Source organism: Frieseomelitta varia, unplaced genomic scaffold (genome assembly GCF_011392965.1).
Source record: "Frieseomelitta varia isolate USP_RPSP 00005682 unplaced genomic scaffold, Fvar_1.2 scaffold_412, whole genome shotgun sequence".
In the NCBI taxonomy this organism is placed as follows: Eukaryota; Metazoa; Arthropoda; class Insecta; order Hymenoptera; family Apidae; genus Frieseomelitta; species Frieseomelitta varia.
In genome coordinates this window covers 226,995-241,787 of record NW_025110160.1, presented here as the reverse complement: position 1 = coordinate 241,787, position 14,793 = coordinate 226,995, and the positions used below count along the sequence as shown (strand labels likewise).

Below are 14,793 nucleotides of genomic sequence, written 5' to 3'. Positions count from 1 at the left end.
ATATTACTATATATCACCATTACCATATTATCATAAAATTATAATTTCACAGTAATTCCTCAATGCGCATTATAACCCATGTCTGTAAATTCAAGATACACGCGTGTATTTTACAGATGTTTTGCAATATCTAGAACAACATTTGAACCAGTCGGTTCAATTTACATGCAAAGCACGTGAATCTTCATTATAAAAGATACCGTTTCTCGATGTCATTACATCATAGAGAGAAACTCTATAGAACAGGAATCCTATTGTAGTAAATTTCAATTACGGTAAATCACGTTAATTTAGAGTTGTTACGTTCTCGCTCGTAACGAAGTCAACATTTTCCGAAATTGATACTCGTCCAACGACGATCGACTGATCGATAATACGGGAGTAAATTGTTCGATTCATCGATAGGCGAACGTTTATCTCCGCGTAGAATGACAGTTCTACGAGCCCAGGTACCAGTGTACGAGCGTGTATGCAAGTACTTGTTCCATTATCATTTAATCCACGTGATGGCCGAAAATTTATGGTTATTTTTTTGACTTCTCCAGGCGTGACTCAGGCGGTTGATCATCCTCCGTTTCATTGATGTCATCGGCTGCGCGTTATGGGTGACAAAGGGAGACCGATTGAAAACACCTAGCGCAAAAGTGTGACTTCCGTTACGCGGAATGACTGTGATTCGCTGTAAGATATATTTGCTGATCCTCGTTCGAGGATTAAGAACATCGCGCACGTAACGTATGTCGGTCATGGTATTTTTATATGTCCTAACGTCCTGATGTTTTTTTCACGAACAGCCGGAAGAAAATTCTAAAGTTACGTCGTACGCTTTACACGGACGGTTAATGGAATCGTGTTTACCATTGTCAGAAGTCGGATAGGAGTGTTTGTTAAATGATATCGGAATTGGCGTAGCTAACACTGACGGCGCAATGGAAAAATTTGCTATCGATTTGGACAAGGTTTTGGACGATTTCGAATTCAACGAAGGTAAAACCTGCCATCCAGTTCGTTTTCATTTCCGGTTCATTTATGGCACATTCGAGATTCTTGTAAAATTTCAAATTTTTTGTGATAATTTTTTGACTGGATAACAGTCTAGAAAAAAAATTTCAGTTACTTTTACAAAGATTGTGATCTACATATAACTGCTTCTCTTTCAAGAAAAGTTTTTGTTTATTCACATTGTCATTGTCGTGTGTCATCTGTTAATACAACGGATTTTATATTTCAGATTGCGCAGAGCAAATAGCATCTGTTAATCCTTCGGCAAACAATGCGTCATCTTCTTCAGTTAAATGTAATCTAGAACCTTCAGCTTTGAAGAATTATAATTATCTTCTGATAGAACCTAAAAAGGCCAATAAGGAATTTGATATTATATTGCCCGTAGAGAGGCGCAAAGATTTGCAGGAGGTAAACACGAAGAATAAATGTGTCAATGAAAATGACACAGTCTCTGAGAATCTCAGTTATAATGCAGAAGCAGCAGCAGTAGAAAATACGGATGTAAATCAATTTTATACAAATGAATGCACAAGTGATAATAAGCTGGTACAAAAACAATCTGTTTCATCTTACGACTCTGACCAAGTTCCCTTGGCAATATATAACGACATATCGCAGAAGGTTATACAGAAACAACAGAATAGTAGCAACAGTCCAAAGATTGACAATAGGTATGATAAGAAATTGAACCAGTTTAATCTGAAACCTAGCGTTAGTAATGTTTTTAGCAGTCTAAATGAATACATTAACGCTCCACCTGGAAGTTCAGATTGCATTAGTTCTGTATTAAGTGATTCAAAAATACAGCCTGATTTAGAGACTAAGGTACCTCACTGTCAGATAATTCAGAGCGCTGCTGAAGATAGCGTAGCTGTTAAACCTACAGTAGACATAACGAATTCAGTTACAGAAATTCCTGTCACAAGCTATCAAGATAACCCAGTACCTATAGCATTAGAATTACCTATCCCGTATGAAACTAATGTTAAAGAAGATGTAAACAATGTTCATGTAAAGAATTTCAAGCCGTTGGAGAGTGAAGCAGAATTCTCCAAAAATGTTGCAATAAACGAAGCTTTTGTTGACTTCAGTGATAAAGCAGATATTGAAAATGAGAATTCTGATAGAGTGAATCAAGAAAATAATTCTGTGCTTGAGTGTTCTTCTGTACAGGATAATTATCATGAGTGTAATACACAGTTACAGGACAATGAAATGAAATTAAACATGGAAAGTATTGATAAAAATCAGGAACACGGGAACAGTTTAAGTCAAGTACATAAACCAATTGGATTTAGTAACATTGATAATTTATCGGAAGATGAATTGACCAAATATTTAGCTGAATTAGAAGAAGAAGAGAAATTAAGGGAAAGCTGTAATAAATATGAAAACATTATAAATATATCACAAAATGTTGCTCAAGATCAAAAAGATGAAGATAAACAGAATAGCCAAGTTTTTTCAGATACTATTGTAGGAGCTTCCAAAATGATAGAATCGGAATTAAGTGAAAGGATAGAAAACATTTCAATAACTAACTCTCAGAAAGAAGAAACGGATAAACAATTGCAAAGTGTACAACAATCTGACGATCAGATAAATAAAGATAAACACAAAGATATTTTAAATAATCCAAATAGTAAAGAATTAACATTATTGCATACAGTTAACGTAGCTAAAGATAATAAAATGAAACTAGAAAATGAATGTGTGCCTATTGCAAAAGATATTAAAGACAGCCAAGAGCATTCTATGTACAGTTTAAATATTAATCAGGGATCACTAAACAATAGTAAAACAAAAATACAGTTGAAAGAGCAGAAAATAAGTAAGCAATATAATCAAGTTTGTGATTTAAAAATGCCAAGCGACATCGATAGTACCTCTGAAGAAAGAACTTCAGTGACATCTGAGGAAAATATATTATCTGACAATACAAAACATAATGGCGATGAAATGTCTACATCTGTGGATGTTTATACAAAACCAAATGTAAGTGACACCAGTGATGATTCAGAGAAGCCAATACGACCCCAAACATTGGATATTGTTTTGTCAAATAATAGCAGCGAACACCAAGTACTTGGCTCTACAAGTGATACGCCATCTTACCAAGTTCAATCAGATGTCGATGGTACAAAGGAAGAGCAAGGATCTTCGCCGGATATTTTAGAGAATTCTTTGCCAGAAACTAGTTCAGTTTTGGGAAAACAACCACCATTCTGGGTTCCTGACAGTGATGCACCCAGTTGTATGCTCTGTGATGTTAAGTTCACTGTACTCAAAAGACGACATCACTGTCGTGCATGTGGAAAAGTATTATGTAATAAATGTTGTAATATGAAATATAAATTGGAATATCAGGGAAACATCGATTCACGCGTTTGTGTTTCTTGTTATCAGCTTCTTACTAAAGGTAACGTTTCTTCAACTTATTATTATTTTAATGATTTTAATACTTTTCTAAAAAATATCAAGGAATTAATCGTTTTTTTTTTTTTTCTAGCTGAAACAGAACAAGGTATGGGAGAATGGTCTTCTGGTTATTCCACATACGCAAATAATAATGATATCAATTCACCTCAGGTATGTTAGATATGAGTTATTTTATATAATGTTGTCATAAATTCTTTTTGAACCTGCCATGAAATTTATAAATTGCCCTCTTCTACTTAAGAAATTCAAGAGAGTGCTTTAAGTCTTGCTTTGTAACAGATTATTGACAATTTATAAAATTCGTCGAAAGATACATATTTATGTCTTTAGATTTTTGGTTTAATCATTTATAGTTTGTTTATATTCTTTGAATTGTTTGCTTGTATATTTTAGATTTATGTATTTGCATGTTTAGTTTGTTTATTTTTTGTTTATAGTTTTGATTGTTTTATTTATTGACGAATTAATTAATTTTATAAAATAGATTTGGCATGTTAATTGTGAGTAACATCTTTGGAGCTCTCTTCTTTGACACAAAGTATATACCAATAGTAGTTTATCATATTTAAATGTAGTATTGAATGATTACTTTCAATTGTTTCTAATTTTTTGTTTCATTCATTTGATTCAGTTGTTTACAAAAATAGCAATATGAGATATTATACTACTAAATCTTTGATTGTGAATTTTACTATATTATTATTGATGTAAATATTTAATAAATTTTTGTTTATTCATTTCTCAATTTCTATTGAAAACAACACATTTGCAATGGAAACTTGTAAGACTCATTAATCTCCTATATTTAATCGATTTTTATCTCATTATTTTGTTCCGTTTTTTCAATTTACAAATTGTTAATGTTTTATTGAATTCATTCATTCAGAGTATACGTAAAAATTAAATTTAGAAAAAACTCTTTTTACTTTTTGCGAATTTATTTAAATATTAGTATAAGTTTTTTAATCACCTATAACAACTTGTTGAATACTTCTTTCTTCTTATTCATATAAATAAATTTATATAAAAGTACTAATTTGATGTAGAAATTTTGATATTATTTTTTTTTTTTACCATCATGTAAAAATAAATCTTTGCTATTTAAAATTTTGTTCTTAAATCGTTGCCATAATAAGTTTATAGTAATGTATTGTATCTATTTGCGTTACAAATATTCCTTATTTCTTTGCCATGCATTGCTGCAATTATAAGGCATGTGTTTGAACTGTAGTATCTTTGCGAAAAATGACATGTTTGTTTCCTATCTTAATAGTAATTAACGTCCAGTAAACACAGAAGATTTCTTATAATTTGCATTAATTCAGTTGTACAGATACATTAATAGTAGTTGTTCTGTGAGTTTGTTTATTTTACTCAAGCTTTCTGTGAATTTTCAAACCAAGAAAGAAATTCCTTCTTGAAATCAAAAGATTTCTAGATTATATGATATTATCTCATTGTATTCAAATATACAGCTAACAAGAAGTACCATTTTATGTGCATGACCTGTGTTTGTTGGATAAGCAAATAAATGTGAATGTCAGGAGTATTCGACAAATCGTTATAGGGGAGACAGCCTAATCCAAATAATCCCATGGAGTACTGTTCAACTATACCACCCTTACAACAGTTAGCTGGCGGGTTGCCTCCACCTCCCACAGTTATGGTACCTGTCGGAGTCCTTAAAAGAGAGGATGGTACAAAAAGTCGACCTGAAATTTCAAAATCTGTTATGTTCAGTGATGGTAAGTAAAAATTACATATATATATATATTCAAATTTATTGAAATCAAAAGAAAAATGTATTGCTAATGCATATGTGCAATAAATATTTCAGTTTTTTTAATGTTTTACAGATATGCAATTTTTTGATTTTTTTTACTAAAGCAAGAATTATCTTTGCTTAAGCATTAGAATGCAAACAGCTTTAGAATATTCAATACTTAATGCTTGATATATACTATTCAAATCTGCTACTACCTTGTGTAATAACTCGTTACACTTTACTCTTAACATACCTTGTTATAATATTTTTAGTTCTTTGAGTTAAAATTACACTCCTCTGTCCAAGCTATTATTTCTTGTTTTTCGTCTCCTTCAAATATTTCACCCTGACAATGGACCTGTTCCTTCCTGTTTGTTTTGGTTTTATGCACCTCTAACTAAAACACAGGAATAAGGCCTGGCTGTGACCTGACAGAACTAGACATGTCGTGGGATTTGAAACCACCGTACCGGAAATCTGGAAGCAAACGAATACCAACGCCTGGCTCATCTGCTCCAAGCACATCCGTCAAAAAGCAGAACTTACCACGTTTGGACCCAAATACAGAAAGCTACGTGCCACAGGATCCTAATGCTCTTCCACCAACAGTAACAATACATAAAGGACGTAAGTAATAACTTTGTTTACAAAATATTAGCTAACTGTATTAGACAAAGTGTATTCAACTAAATGTAAAACAGAGGTATCGTACCATGCTGTGACGGACGAGAATCTTCTTTACAAAACGTTGAAGAACGAGTGCGAACCACCCATTATGTTTGCCATTAATCGGAATCTTTATGCTTACGTTAAAATAGTAACATGTAAGTATAAATTTAAATCTATGATTCCTAATTCAATACATGTCTCTAATAAATGTAATACAAATTCCTCGTAGTAAATTGTTGTGTTAACAAAACGTGTTGGAACGTAACATCGAAAGGATTGGACTGCGTTGGACAAGATGAAGTTATATTGCTAATCGAAGCGCTGCCTGATGAAACTCGGGTGCCCAAGGATCTCCTTCTCTTTATCAACCAATTACATCTCGAAGCTATGAAAGGTATTGTTCATATGCTACACCGATTAATGTTTAAAATCGCAAAAGTTACGTGACCACGACTTCATGCAGGAAACACCGTGTCCGAACTGGGATTTTTAATATACCAGGGAGGAAATTTCCTGGATTCTCGGGAGCACGCAGGATTCTTATTCATTCGGCAAACATCGCAGTGCTTGCAGAAAATTATATTACCTCCCGCCCCATACTTAATTGGCCTTCTAGTTCACAGGTTTGTCTTCTTAAAAGTGCAATAAAATGAAATTTGGTCTTTACAGAAAATTCATTTAACATTGCTGATTATCCACAGGTGGGAAACGCCATGGGCGAAAGTATTTCCATTACGCCTTGTCCTACGGCTCGGCGCAGAGTATCGTTACTATCCCTGCCCGTTGTTCTCGGTTCGGTTTCGAGATGCATTGTACTTTGAAATAGGACACACAGTCATGAAGGTTCTGGCAGATTTCAGAAATTTCGCGTACACGTTGCCGAGCGTGAGAGGGCTGACAATTCACCTGAGAAACAGAATGACAGACGTGATGTTCCCAAGGAATCGATACGACCAAGTGATCAAAGGTTTAAACAATTCAAACGATCACGTGTTAGCGTATGCTTCAAACTTCAGCATCGCTGCCGACTCGCATTTAGTCTGTATACAGACAAACACCGGTGATGAAAGCACTTATCAAACGCAAGCGATAAGTATCAACAATAATCAAAGAACAAGTACGTACGTAATTTTTACACGCCTGTGTCCGAACGTTTTGAAAGTAATCGGTATTCGATATCGATACAGTAACAGGCACCAGTTTTATCGTTATTAACGGGGCGTTGAAGTCGTCGATGGGCCTGTCGGCCAAGTCCAGTATAGTTGAGGATGGATTGATGGTGGAAATAATGCCGGAAAAGATGGAAGCGTTGAAGGCGGCTCTGAAAAATATGCAAGACTTCTCGATCGGATGTGGCCGACAAGGAGCGCCCGAGCCAGATGAAACGGTGAACATAAAATGGGTCGATAATGACGTGCAGTTCAATCTAGGGTAAATATTAAATACGACTGTCGTCTATAGTCACGCACGTTTATTTAAATTTGTTGTTTGTTCTCAGAGTAAAAAGTCCTATCGATAGACAACCGATGGATGGTATTCCTTCAATCAGAGTACATAATGGTATTGATTATAAGGGAACGAGTAGATTTATTCGATGGACAGAAGTGTTCATTATCAATGTACGTTTAGGAAAGAATATAATCTAAATTCTAAATTGTTACTATTCTTTTTTTTTGTATAATATGTTTTTTTTTTTTTTTTTTGAAGTCCGACGATCATCCAAATGGAGTTTACGACCCGGTGGATATAAACAAATTATCAGGAAATATAGCGAAAGCAACGTGTACAGCCTTAGTGAAATTATTGGACTTGTTGGCGAATGCTGGTTTAACGAAACTTGGTGTAAGGACGACTATTCATCCCGACAACGTAAGTGTACTGTAATAACTTGTAAGTTGCAAGCTTTTCTATTAAACAGTAAAAAAAAAAAGTATGTAATACAGACCTTGAAACTTAATTAGAGTAATTTAAAGTAATTTTTTTTTTTTTAATGAGGAGAGAAATATAACTGAATTGTAATAATACTAGGTTGGTTATGAAGCCGGTAGCGAAGGCATGAAATTGCCCCCGATCTATATGAAGAGTTTAGACAACGAATTAATTCAAGTTCTGCATAAAGCAGCGCAAAGCAGTCAAGATACACACACTGTGCTTGAATTAATTTTTTATATACTCGATGATTAAAACACCTTGCTCTGTTCGCTTCTATTTTGTTAACAATTTTATTAAATATAGCGTATACACGAATATAAAGTTCGCGACGTTTGTACACGGTCGAAATGTATAGTTAAAACAAACTGGCGGAACCATTGAGAAATAGATCTTTTAAGGAGAAAATATTTTCTATTCGAGTACTAACCATCTATATAGATAATGAAATACACACACATACACAAAAAAAAAACAGCGCTTATACTATAAAAATATATTGACTCATGTTCGAGCATAAATATAACAAGTATAAAAAAAAGAGAGAAAAAGAGATTGTGAAATTCAAAGTTGAGAATAGATAATGAAGTTTATTTTATATTGTATTAGCTTCAATCCATTGGATTCTGAAACTTAGATCTGTTTGCTTTTTATGAGAAAAAGAAAAAAAAAAGAAGAAAAGAAATTAATGTCGCATTTTTTGTACATTATATACGTACATGTAAATTTTATAAAAAATATTGATGAAGAATTTTTTCCGACTGAAATCAAAATGAAGTATCATTATTTGTTATTGTGTAAATATATCTGTTTTGTTGCTATTCGTATAATATGTGTATAATAATAGTTGATAGTTTCGAAGGAAAAATATCAGTGTAACAAACTGAAGGATTTTTATTTATCTTTCTTTGTATTGTAATAAGGAGAAAATTGTTAGAATCCTTTAATGGGATATTTCGAATTAACTTTCTTATATATATATATATAATATATACATATATATATATTATATATTATACATATATATATATCTAAGTGTATGTTAAATGTTGAATTTGGCAGAAAGATACGAATTATTGTTATTCTAATTAAGAATTTGAGGTTCAAGCCTGACTTGTTGTGATCGTGAAAAACTGAGCCAGAGAATTTCTTTGCATTTCGTCAAATTTCTGCAACTTCTCTGTTAATTGAAATTTGCTCCACTTTAAAGTTGAGCTTAGCAAAGGAACTTGTGACATTTCAATCGAAGGGATTTAAATACGGAAATATTTATAATGTGAATAAGACGTCTGTAATAGTAACTGCTAATAATAATCTGTAAATATGTATAAAAGCTGAAACACGTACGTCTACACTGTTTTATTATCATAGTATAGATTTTGTTTTTTTGAAGATAATTAACAGTAATCCATAGATAAAATATTCTTTTAGTTTAGGAGATAGCATTTTTGTGATATAACCTTTTTTAATTTCGTTTTTCTTTTTTGCCTTTCCTTGTAACGTTTCGAGAATCAGATTAAATTTTAGAACTTAACGTTTTGCCAGACAAACGGTAGGTATACGCAAGCCTGCTGGAAGTACTAAAAAAAGTAATAAATTTTAGTTCCAAGTGAAGGGTGCAAACTTTCTTTATTGTTGTAACTAATTATCGACGTATATAAATGTTTATATTTGTTATTAAAAAAAAAAATTGGAGAAAGGAAATCCACATATTTTAAAAACGCAGAATTTTATTTTTCATTGCTTATATTATAAGATTGTCACATAAAAGTCATATAAAATGGTAAATTAATTGAACATAGAAATTAAGCGTGTGAACTGCAAGGAGGTTCACTTGACCGTGAGGAATTGTAACGCGTTAGAATTTGAAACGTTTAATTTGTCAACATAGGACACACATCGGATTGACGAGAGAGAGAGAGCTGAAATTTGTAATTCGCGATTAGAAATTTGTGATTTGTAAATAAAGAAAATCGTGTGGATATGTCTGTTGGTGTTCTCATTTCTTATTTCTGATCGCGTTTAAAGAATGAACTAGAATTGCAAAAATTGGAAAAATATCTTTCTCGTTTACGGTAATATATTTTAATTTTCGTTATACAGCGAAGGGCATAACTGTACAATGAAAAATTGTCAAAATTTAAAATTTTCGTCTCCAAAAACATCAAAACATTTTTTTGTGCAAATTTTTGTGATAGGAGATGAAATTTTATGATGTGAATGAGACCAAAATGGATTGTTGCAAGATCTTTGTTTACAAATTTATATTAATTTAAAGCCCTTCATTGTATATACCGGGTGGTCTGAAAATATCTTTTCGAACTGTGATACACAAAATATTATTCATTTAACATGAATGGTACCGAAAGTCCAATATAATTGATAAGAATGTTTCTCCCAAGGTCACTTTTTTCGAAGTTTTCAAGGTCATTAATGTTTTTTTTCATACAAATATGTTTTTTTTTTCTTTAATTGCATCGAATAATTGATACAAAAATACGTTCAGGTATGTAAAGAGCATGACCTTGAAATGACACTGATGTGCAAAAATTTAAATTTTTCTTTTGAATCACTTTCATATTTGTTCTACTGAGAAAAATGCATTTTTTTCAGCAAAACTTGTTCCGTGAAGATATTTTCTTTATTTCTTTCATTATTAACAGTTTCAGTCCTCCTTTAGTTTCTCCACGATACGCCAGTTTTATGAAAATTTTTGACCACCTTTGCTTATGTACTTCGTAGTTAATACAATTACGATTAAAGTGTATCTTTGTACACTGATCATTTTTACCATAAATGAGTGTCATACCGATCTCTTCTTGCATTGAGTATCCCATTACGAATTACCGACAAATTTAGAGATCATCGTTGATGACGCAGTAAATAGTAAACACAGTTTATTTACATTTATTTATTATTAGGCTCTCGTTCGTTGCGTCATGGCCCAAGGTCTGCAATCTCGATAGAGATAGATTTATGCGTGAAACTTAAATTTTCAAGGTCATGTTCTTTACATACTTGAACGTATCTTTTTGTCAGCCACTCCATACAAATACATATGAAAGGGAAACATCAATGACCTTGGAAGCAAAATATTCTTACCAGTTATTGGCCTTTCGATACCATTCATATTAGGACAAAAAACATTTTCTCCATCGTCACACAATTCGAAAAGATAAAAAGACACTAGAACTGCTAAGATGATCAAAATGATTAGTTTATAGTTTCCTATGTGTTTAAATTTTGTACAATTATAACAGTATATTTTTAGATACTCGAGTGATCATTAATAAAATATATTAATAGCTTCTTGTGTTCCTTATTATTAACTTTTATTATTATAGTATTGTTAACTTTTTAGTATTATTAATTTACTTATTATTATAGTCCTTATAGTTATTATTAGTATTATTATTCCTTATATTTATTTATTATTATTGTTAACTTTTATTATTATATTACTATTAACTTTTTTTCTTGTACCTTGCACTTTAATTTCTTCGCCACAAACGTTACACTTCAGTCGTCGGTAATTCTAGTGTTAAATGGACCACCTTGTGTATCGTTTGAATCGCGGCGCGCGAAAGACCAGCCGGTGAAAAAACGAAAGTAACTAGATACGAATTTCGCGTGTTCGCGGCAAATCTCGACGCGCGGTCGAGATAAAAATGGGAAACGTCAAAGAACTTTGAGCGGATTTCGAGAAAGCACGGAGCTCGATGAAGCAACAGTAGCCGGAGGGTATGATGGTCGAGCGAAAATGAGGAGTAAAAATTTGAATAAAAATTAATAAGCCATGTAAGTTCTGCCACTGACAACTGATATGATATGATCATGGCGGAGTCCACGAAGAAGACGGAGGATGATAAAGTCAAGTGCAAGATCGTGATCGTCGGGGCCGGGATGGCTGGACTATCGGCCGCGAATCACTTGTTGAAAAACCACGAGACCGACTTTTTGATCGTGGAGGCGCGGGGTCGAATCGGTGGCCGTATAGTCGCCACCAAAATCGGTGAGTTCCCACTTAACCTATTTCCCGTGTTTCGTCAATCAATAAGCTTTTCAATCTCATGTTTTTTGTATTCGACCCGTTCGTCTTTTGAAATATAATCTTCACATCGTGGTATCTTACACTATTACACGTGTATATAATGTTCGATAAAAAATACAAGTAGAAGACGTTATCAATTTGTTTTTCCGTTTCTCTCTCAAATATTTTCTGATAAATGCTCAAAAACAAACGAGCACATACAAAACATATTAACAACAATAAGTCTCGGTTAGAACTCAACGATAAGAAATTGTTAATTGTCTTGAGTTGAAAGTTAAATTTGAATTCAGAATTCGAGTGAAAGATATAACCTTCTCTGTGTGTACACATATATGTACAGTGTACATGTACAAGTTTTAGTTTCATAGTGGAAACAATTCTTTGATGATCTTCATGAACCTTAAGCACGGCCGTGCATTTTACATACAGGCAACGAGAAGGTAGAGTTAGGAGCAAACTGGATTCACGGAGTCTTAGGGAATCCGATGTTTGAGTTGGCTATGGCAAACGGATTGATAGACATAGTACGCGTACCAAGGCCTCATAAAGTAGTAGCCGCTATGGAAGATGGGAAACAATTGCCTTTTCCAATTCTCCAAGAAATCTACGAAGCTTATGTGTGTTTTCTAAGAAGATGCGAGGAGTATTTCCTAAGTACTTATAGCCCACCGGATGGGATAAACAGCGTTGGAGCTCACGTGGCACTGGAGGCTGAGATCTACCTGTCGGCCTTGCCACCCGAAGAGAGGAAAATTAGACAATTGATGTTTGACTGTCTACTCAAACGGGAGACCTGCATTACTGGCTGTGATAGCATGGAAGATGTTGACTTGTTGGAAATGGGTTCCTACGCAGAACTCCAAGGCGGGAATATTAGTCTTCCGGATGGATACAGTGCTATATTGGAACCAGTTTCAAAACACATACCAAAGAGCAGTATTCTGACTAAACACGCTGTCGCCAAAATTAGGTAAACGGACCTTGAAGTTAGTTTCTTATCAATCAATGTATAAATGTTTTACGTTTTGGATTCTCACACGAGTATATTGAATTGTAGGTGGCAAAGAAGTAAATGTATGGACAATGAAAATTCTAATAATCATTCTAACGCGAACCCATCTGTTGTAGTACAATGTGAAAATGGAAAAACTATAGTAGCCGAACATGTGATTTGTACATTGCCATTAGGAGTACTTAAGGGGAAAGCGAACGACATATTCGAACCACCTTTACCAAACGACAAACTCGAAGCCATAGATAGACTCTTATTTGGTGCTGTAGATAAGATATTTTTAGAGTACGAGAGACCGTTTTTGCATCCTAGTGTGTCGGAAGTAATGCTTCTATGGGACGACAGGGGGCTGTCGGAGGAAGAGAAGCAAGACATCAATAAAACGTGGTTCAGAAAGATCTATTCTTTTACAAAAATCACGGAGACTCTGTTGTTGGGCTGGATATCGGGGAAGGCCGCCGAGTACATGGAGAAATTGAGCTCGGCGGAAGTGGCTGAAGTATGCACGTCGATACTGAGGAGATTTCTCAACGACCCGTTTGTGCCAGCACCAAAAAATTGTTTGCGCACTTCGTGGCATTCGCAGCCGTACACGCGTGGTTCCTACACCGCCATGGCTGTCGGTGCGAGTCAATTAGACATTAATTGTTTAGCAGAGCCTATAGTACAAGAAGACGATCCTTCGAAAATAGTAATAGCATTCGCAGGCGAGCACACACATTCTTCCTTTTATAGTACAGTACACGGGGCGTATTTGACCGGACGAACCGCTGCTCAGACACTCTTGGAATCGAGAAAGAACGAAAAGAACTCGTTGAGCCTCAGTTGCGAAGACACGAGTGACCTAAGTTCATGGATACAAGGAATCTCCTTGAATTAAAACATTATTAAGAATTACTCGAAAGGGGGGAAGCGAGTCTGGAATTATTCTCTATATCGAAATTTTCACATAATTGAGCACAATTTATTGTCGTGGTACGAAGGATATTTTACACACTGTCGAAGTCGATGACAATTGTGATTTATAGATGTTTAGCGTTAACGCGAGACTTACGAAATTATTTTAGTTTTGTAAATAATATAGCGAATTGTTTATATTATGTACATAATGCCCGTTTAAGATTTTAAGACTCGATGAATATGTGTTTTGCGATTTACTGTCATACTTTTCTTTTCGAGCGATAAAGAAAGGGCTGATAGTTTGAAAATCGTGTCGAAAGGACATGCTTCATTTTACGGGATCACCTAACGTTAACTATAAAAAATTTTATATATTCAATGCCGTCGTAAGTGCTTTTTATCTGTAATAGGAATTCAGACGTCCAGTAATCGCTGATCATTGCATCAAAAATAACGAGTTGATTTCTACTGATTCGGTGGATGAAACAAAGCTAAAACATGATCTTGATTTAACGAAGAGGTAAAATTAAATTGTGTTTGCATAGAAAATTTAATAACGTACGGTATACATGAAAAATTATGGTGGAATTCCGAAATTGCCAGCCGATATTCCATCGAATATATTCCTTTTTCTACAGTCTCTATGCATTATTATTTCAAAGTATTATAAAGTGCATTTTCATCTAGTCATGTTACTTTGTTAAGCATTATAATTTTAAATATGCAACAAAACTACCTTCTATCTTTTTCTAACGCAAATAATGTATCAGCTTAAAATAAAACCAATCACTGATTTACAATGTAAATTCTGCATATTCATTTTGCAAACAAGACAATAGAAATAGGTGGTTGTAAGTTATGTTTAAAATGTGATAGAAATTTTTACAATATCGTTTTCTTATATACTTATACTTACATTTAATATTCTTCTCTTTTTTTTTTTAATACGTATTTCATATTTTTAAGATATGATATTTTATGTTATCATATTATTCATATTTCTTTGCAACTGCCACTTAAACT

The 14,793-nt window shown here is 33.6% G+C and overlaps 2 protein-coding genes across 10 annotated transcripts; both read left to right on the top strand.

Annotated features, from left to right (window-relative positions):
• The first annotated feature begins 57 nt into the window (after positions 1-57).
• LOC122531743 (zinc finger FYVE domain-containing protein 9) lies at positions 58-9,795 on the top strand. 9 transcript variants are annotated; one of them, XM_043659909.1, is made up of 15 exons: positions 60-449; positions 546-681; positions 795-987; positions 1,232-3,424; positions 3,515-3,594; positions 5,012-5,189; positions 5,618-5,836; positions 5,911-6,033; positions 6,108-6,272; positions 6,342-6,501; positions 6,580-6,995; positions 7,066-7,309; positions 7,377-7,497; positions 7,586-7,747; positions 7,907-8,465. In XM_043659909.1, the coding sequence occupies exons 3-15, from the start codon at positions 930-932 to the stop codon at positions 8,060-8,062; spliced, it is 4,275 nt and encodes a 1,424-aa protein (XP_043515844.1). In that variant the 5' UTR covers positions 60-449; positions 546-681; positions 795-929; the 3' UTR covers positions 8,063-8,465. The 9 variants fall into 9 exon arrangements, with proteins under 9 accessions (XP_043515850.1, XP_043515846.1, XP_043515844.1 ...); XM_043659908.1 differs by having other exon boundaries at positions 60-475; XM_043659915.1 differs by lacking the exon at positions 7,907-8,465 and adding an exon at positions 9,610-9,795 and having other exon boundaries at positions 58-681.
• A 1,599-nt stretch (positions 9,796-11,394) lies between these two features.
• On the top strand, positions 11,395-14,567 carry LOC122531697 (spermine oxidase). The gene is made up of 3 exons (XM_043659820.1): positions 11,395-11,819; positions 12,288-12,828; positions 12,916-14,567. The coding sequence occupies exons 1-3, from the start codon at positions 11,636-11,638 to the stop codon at positions 13,748-13,750; spliced, it is 1,560 nt and encodes a 519-aa protein (XP_043515755.1). The 5' UTR covers positions 11,395-11,635; the 3' UTR covers positions 13,751-14,567.
• The last annotated feature ends 226 nt before the right edge of the window (positions 14,568-14,793 follow it).

Coding starts and splice junctions, on each gene's coding strand:
- LOC122531743 (XM_043659911.1), top strand. CDS start 930: ATGGAAAAATTTGCTATCGATTTGGACAAGGTTTTGGACGATTTCGAA. Junction 6,497..6,574: donor ACTTAATTGGCCTTCTAGTT/CACAGGTTTGTC, acceptor TTGCTGATTATC/CACAGGTGGGAAACGCCATG. Junction 7,748..7,906: donor CGACTATTCATCCCGACAAC/GTAAGTGTACTG, acceptor TAATAATACTAG/GTTGGTTATGAAGCCGGTAG.
- LOC122531697 (XM_043659820.1), top strand. CDS start 11,636: ATGATCATGGCGGAGTCCACGAAGAAGACGGAGGATGATAAAGTCAAG. Junction 11,820..12,287: donor TATAGTCGCCACCAAAATCG/GTGAGTTCCCAC, acceptor TTTTACATACAG/GCAACGAGAAGGTAGAGTTA. Junction 12,829..12,915: donor CACGCTGTCGCCAAAATTAG/GTAAACGGACCT, acceptor ATTGAATTGTAG/GTGGCAAAGAAGTAAATGTA.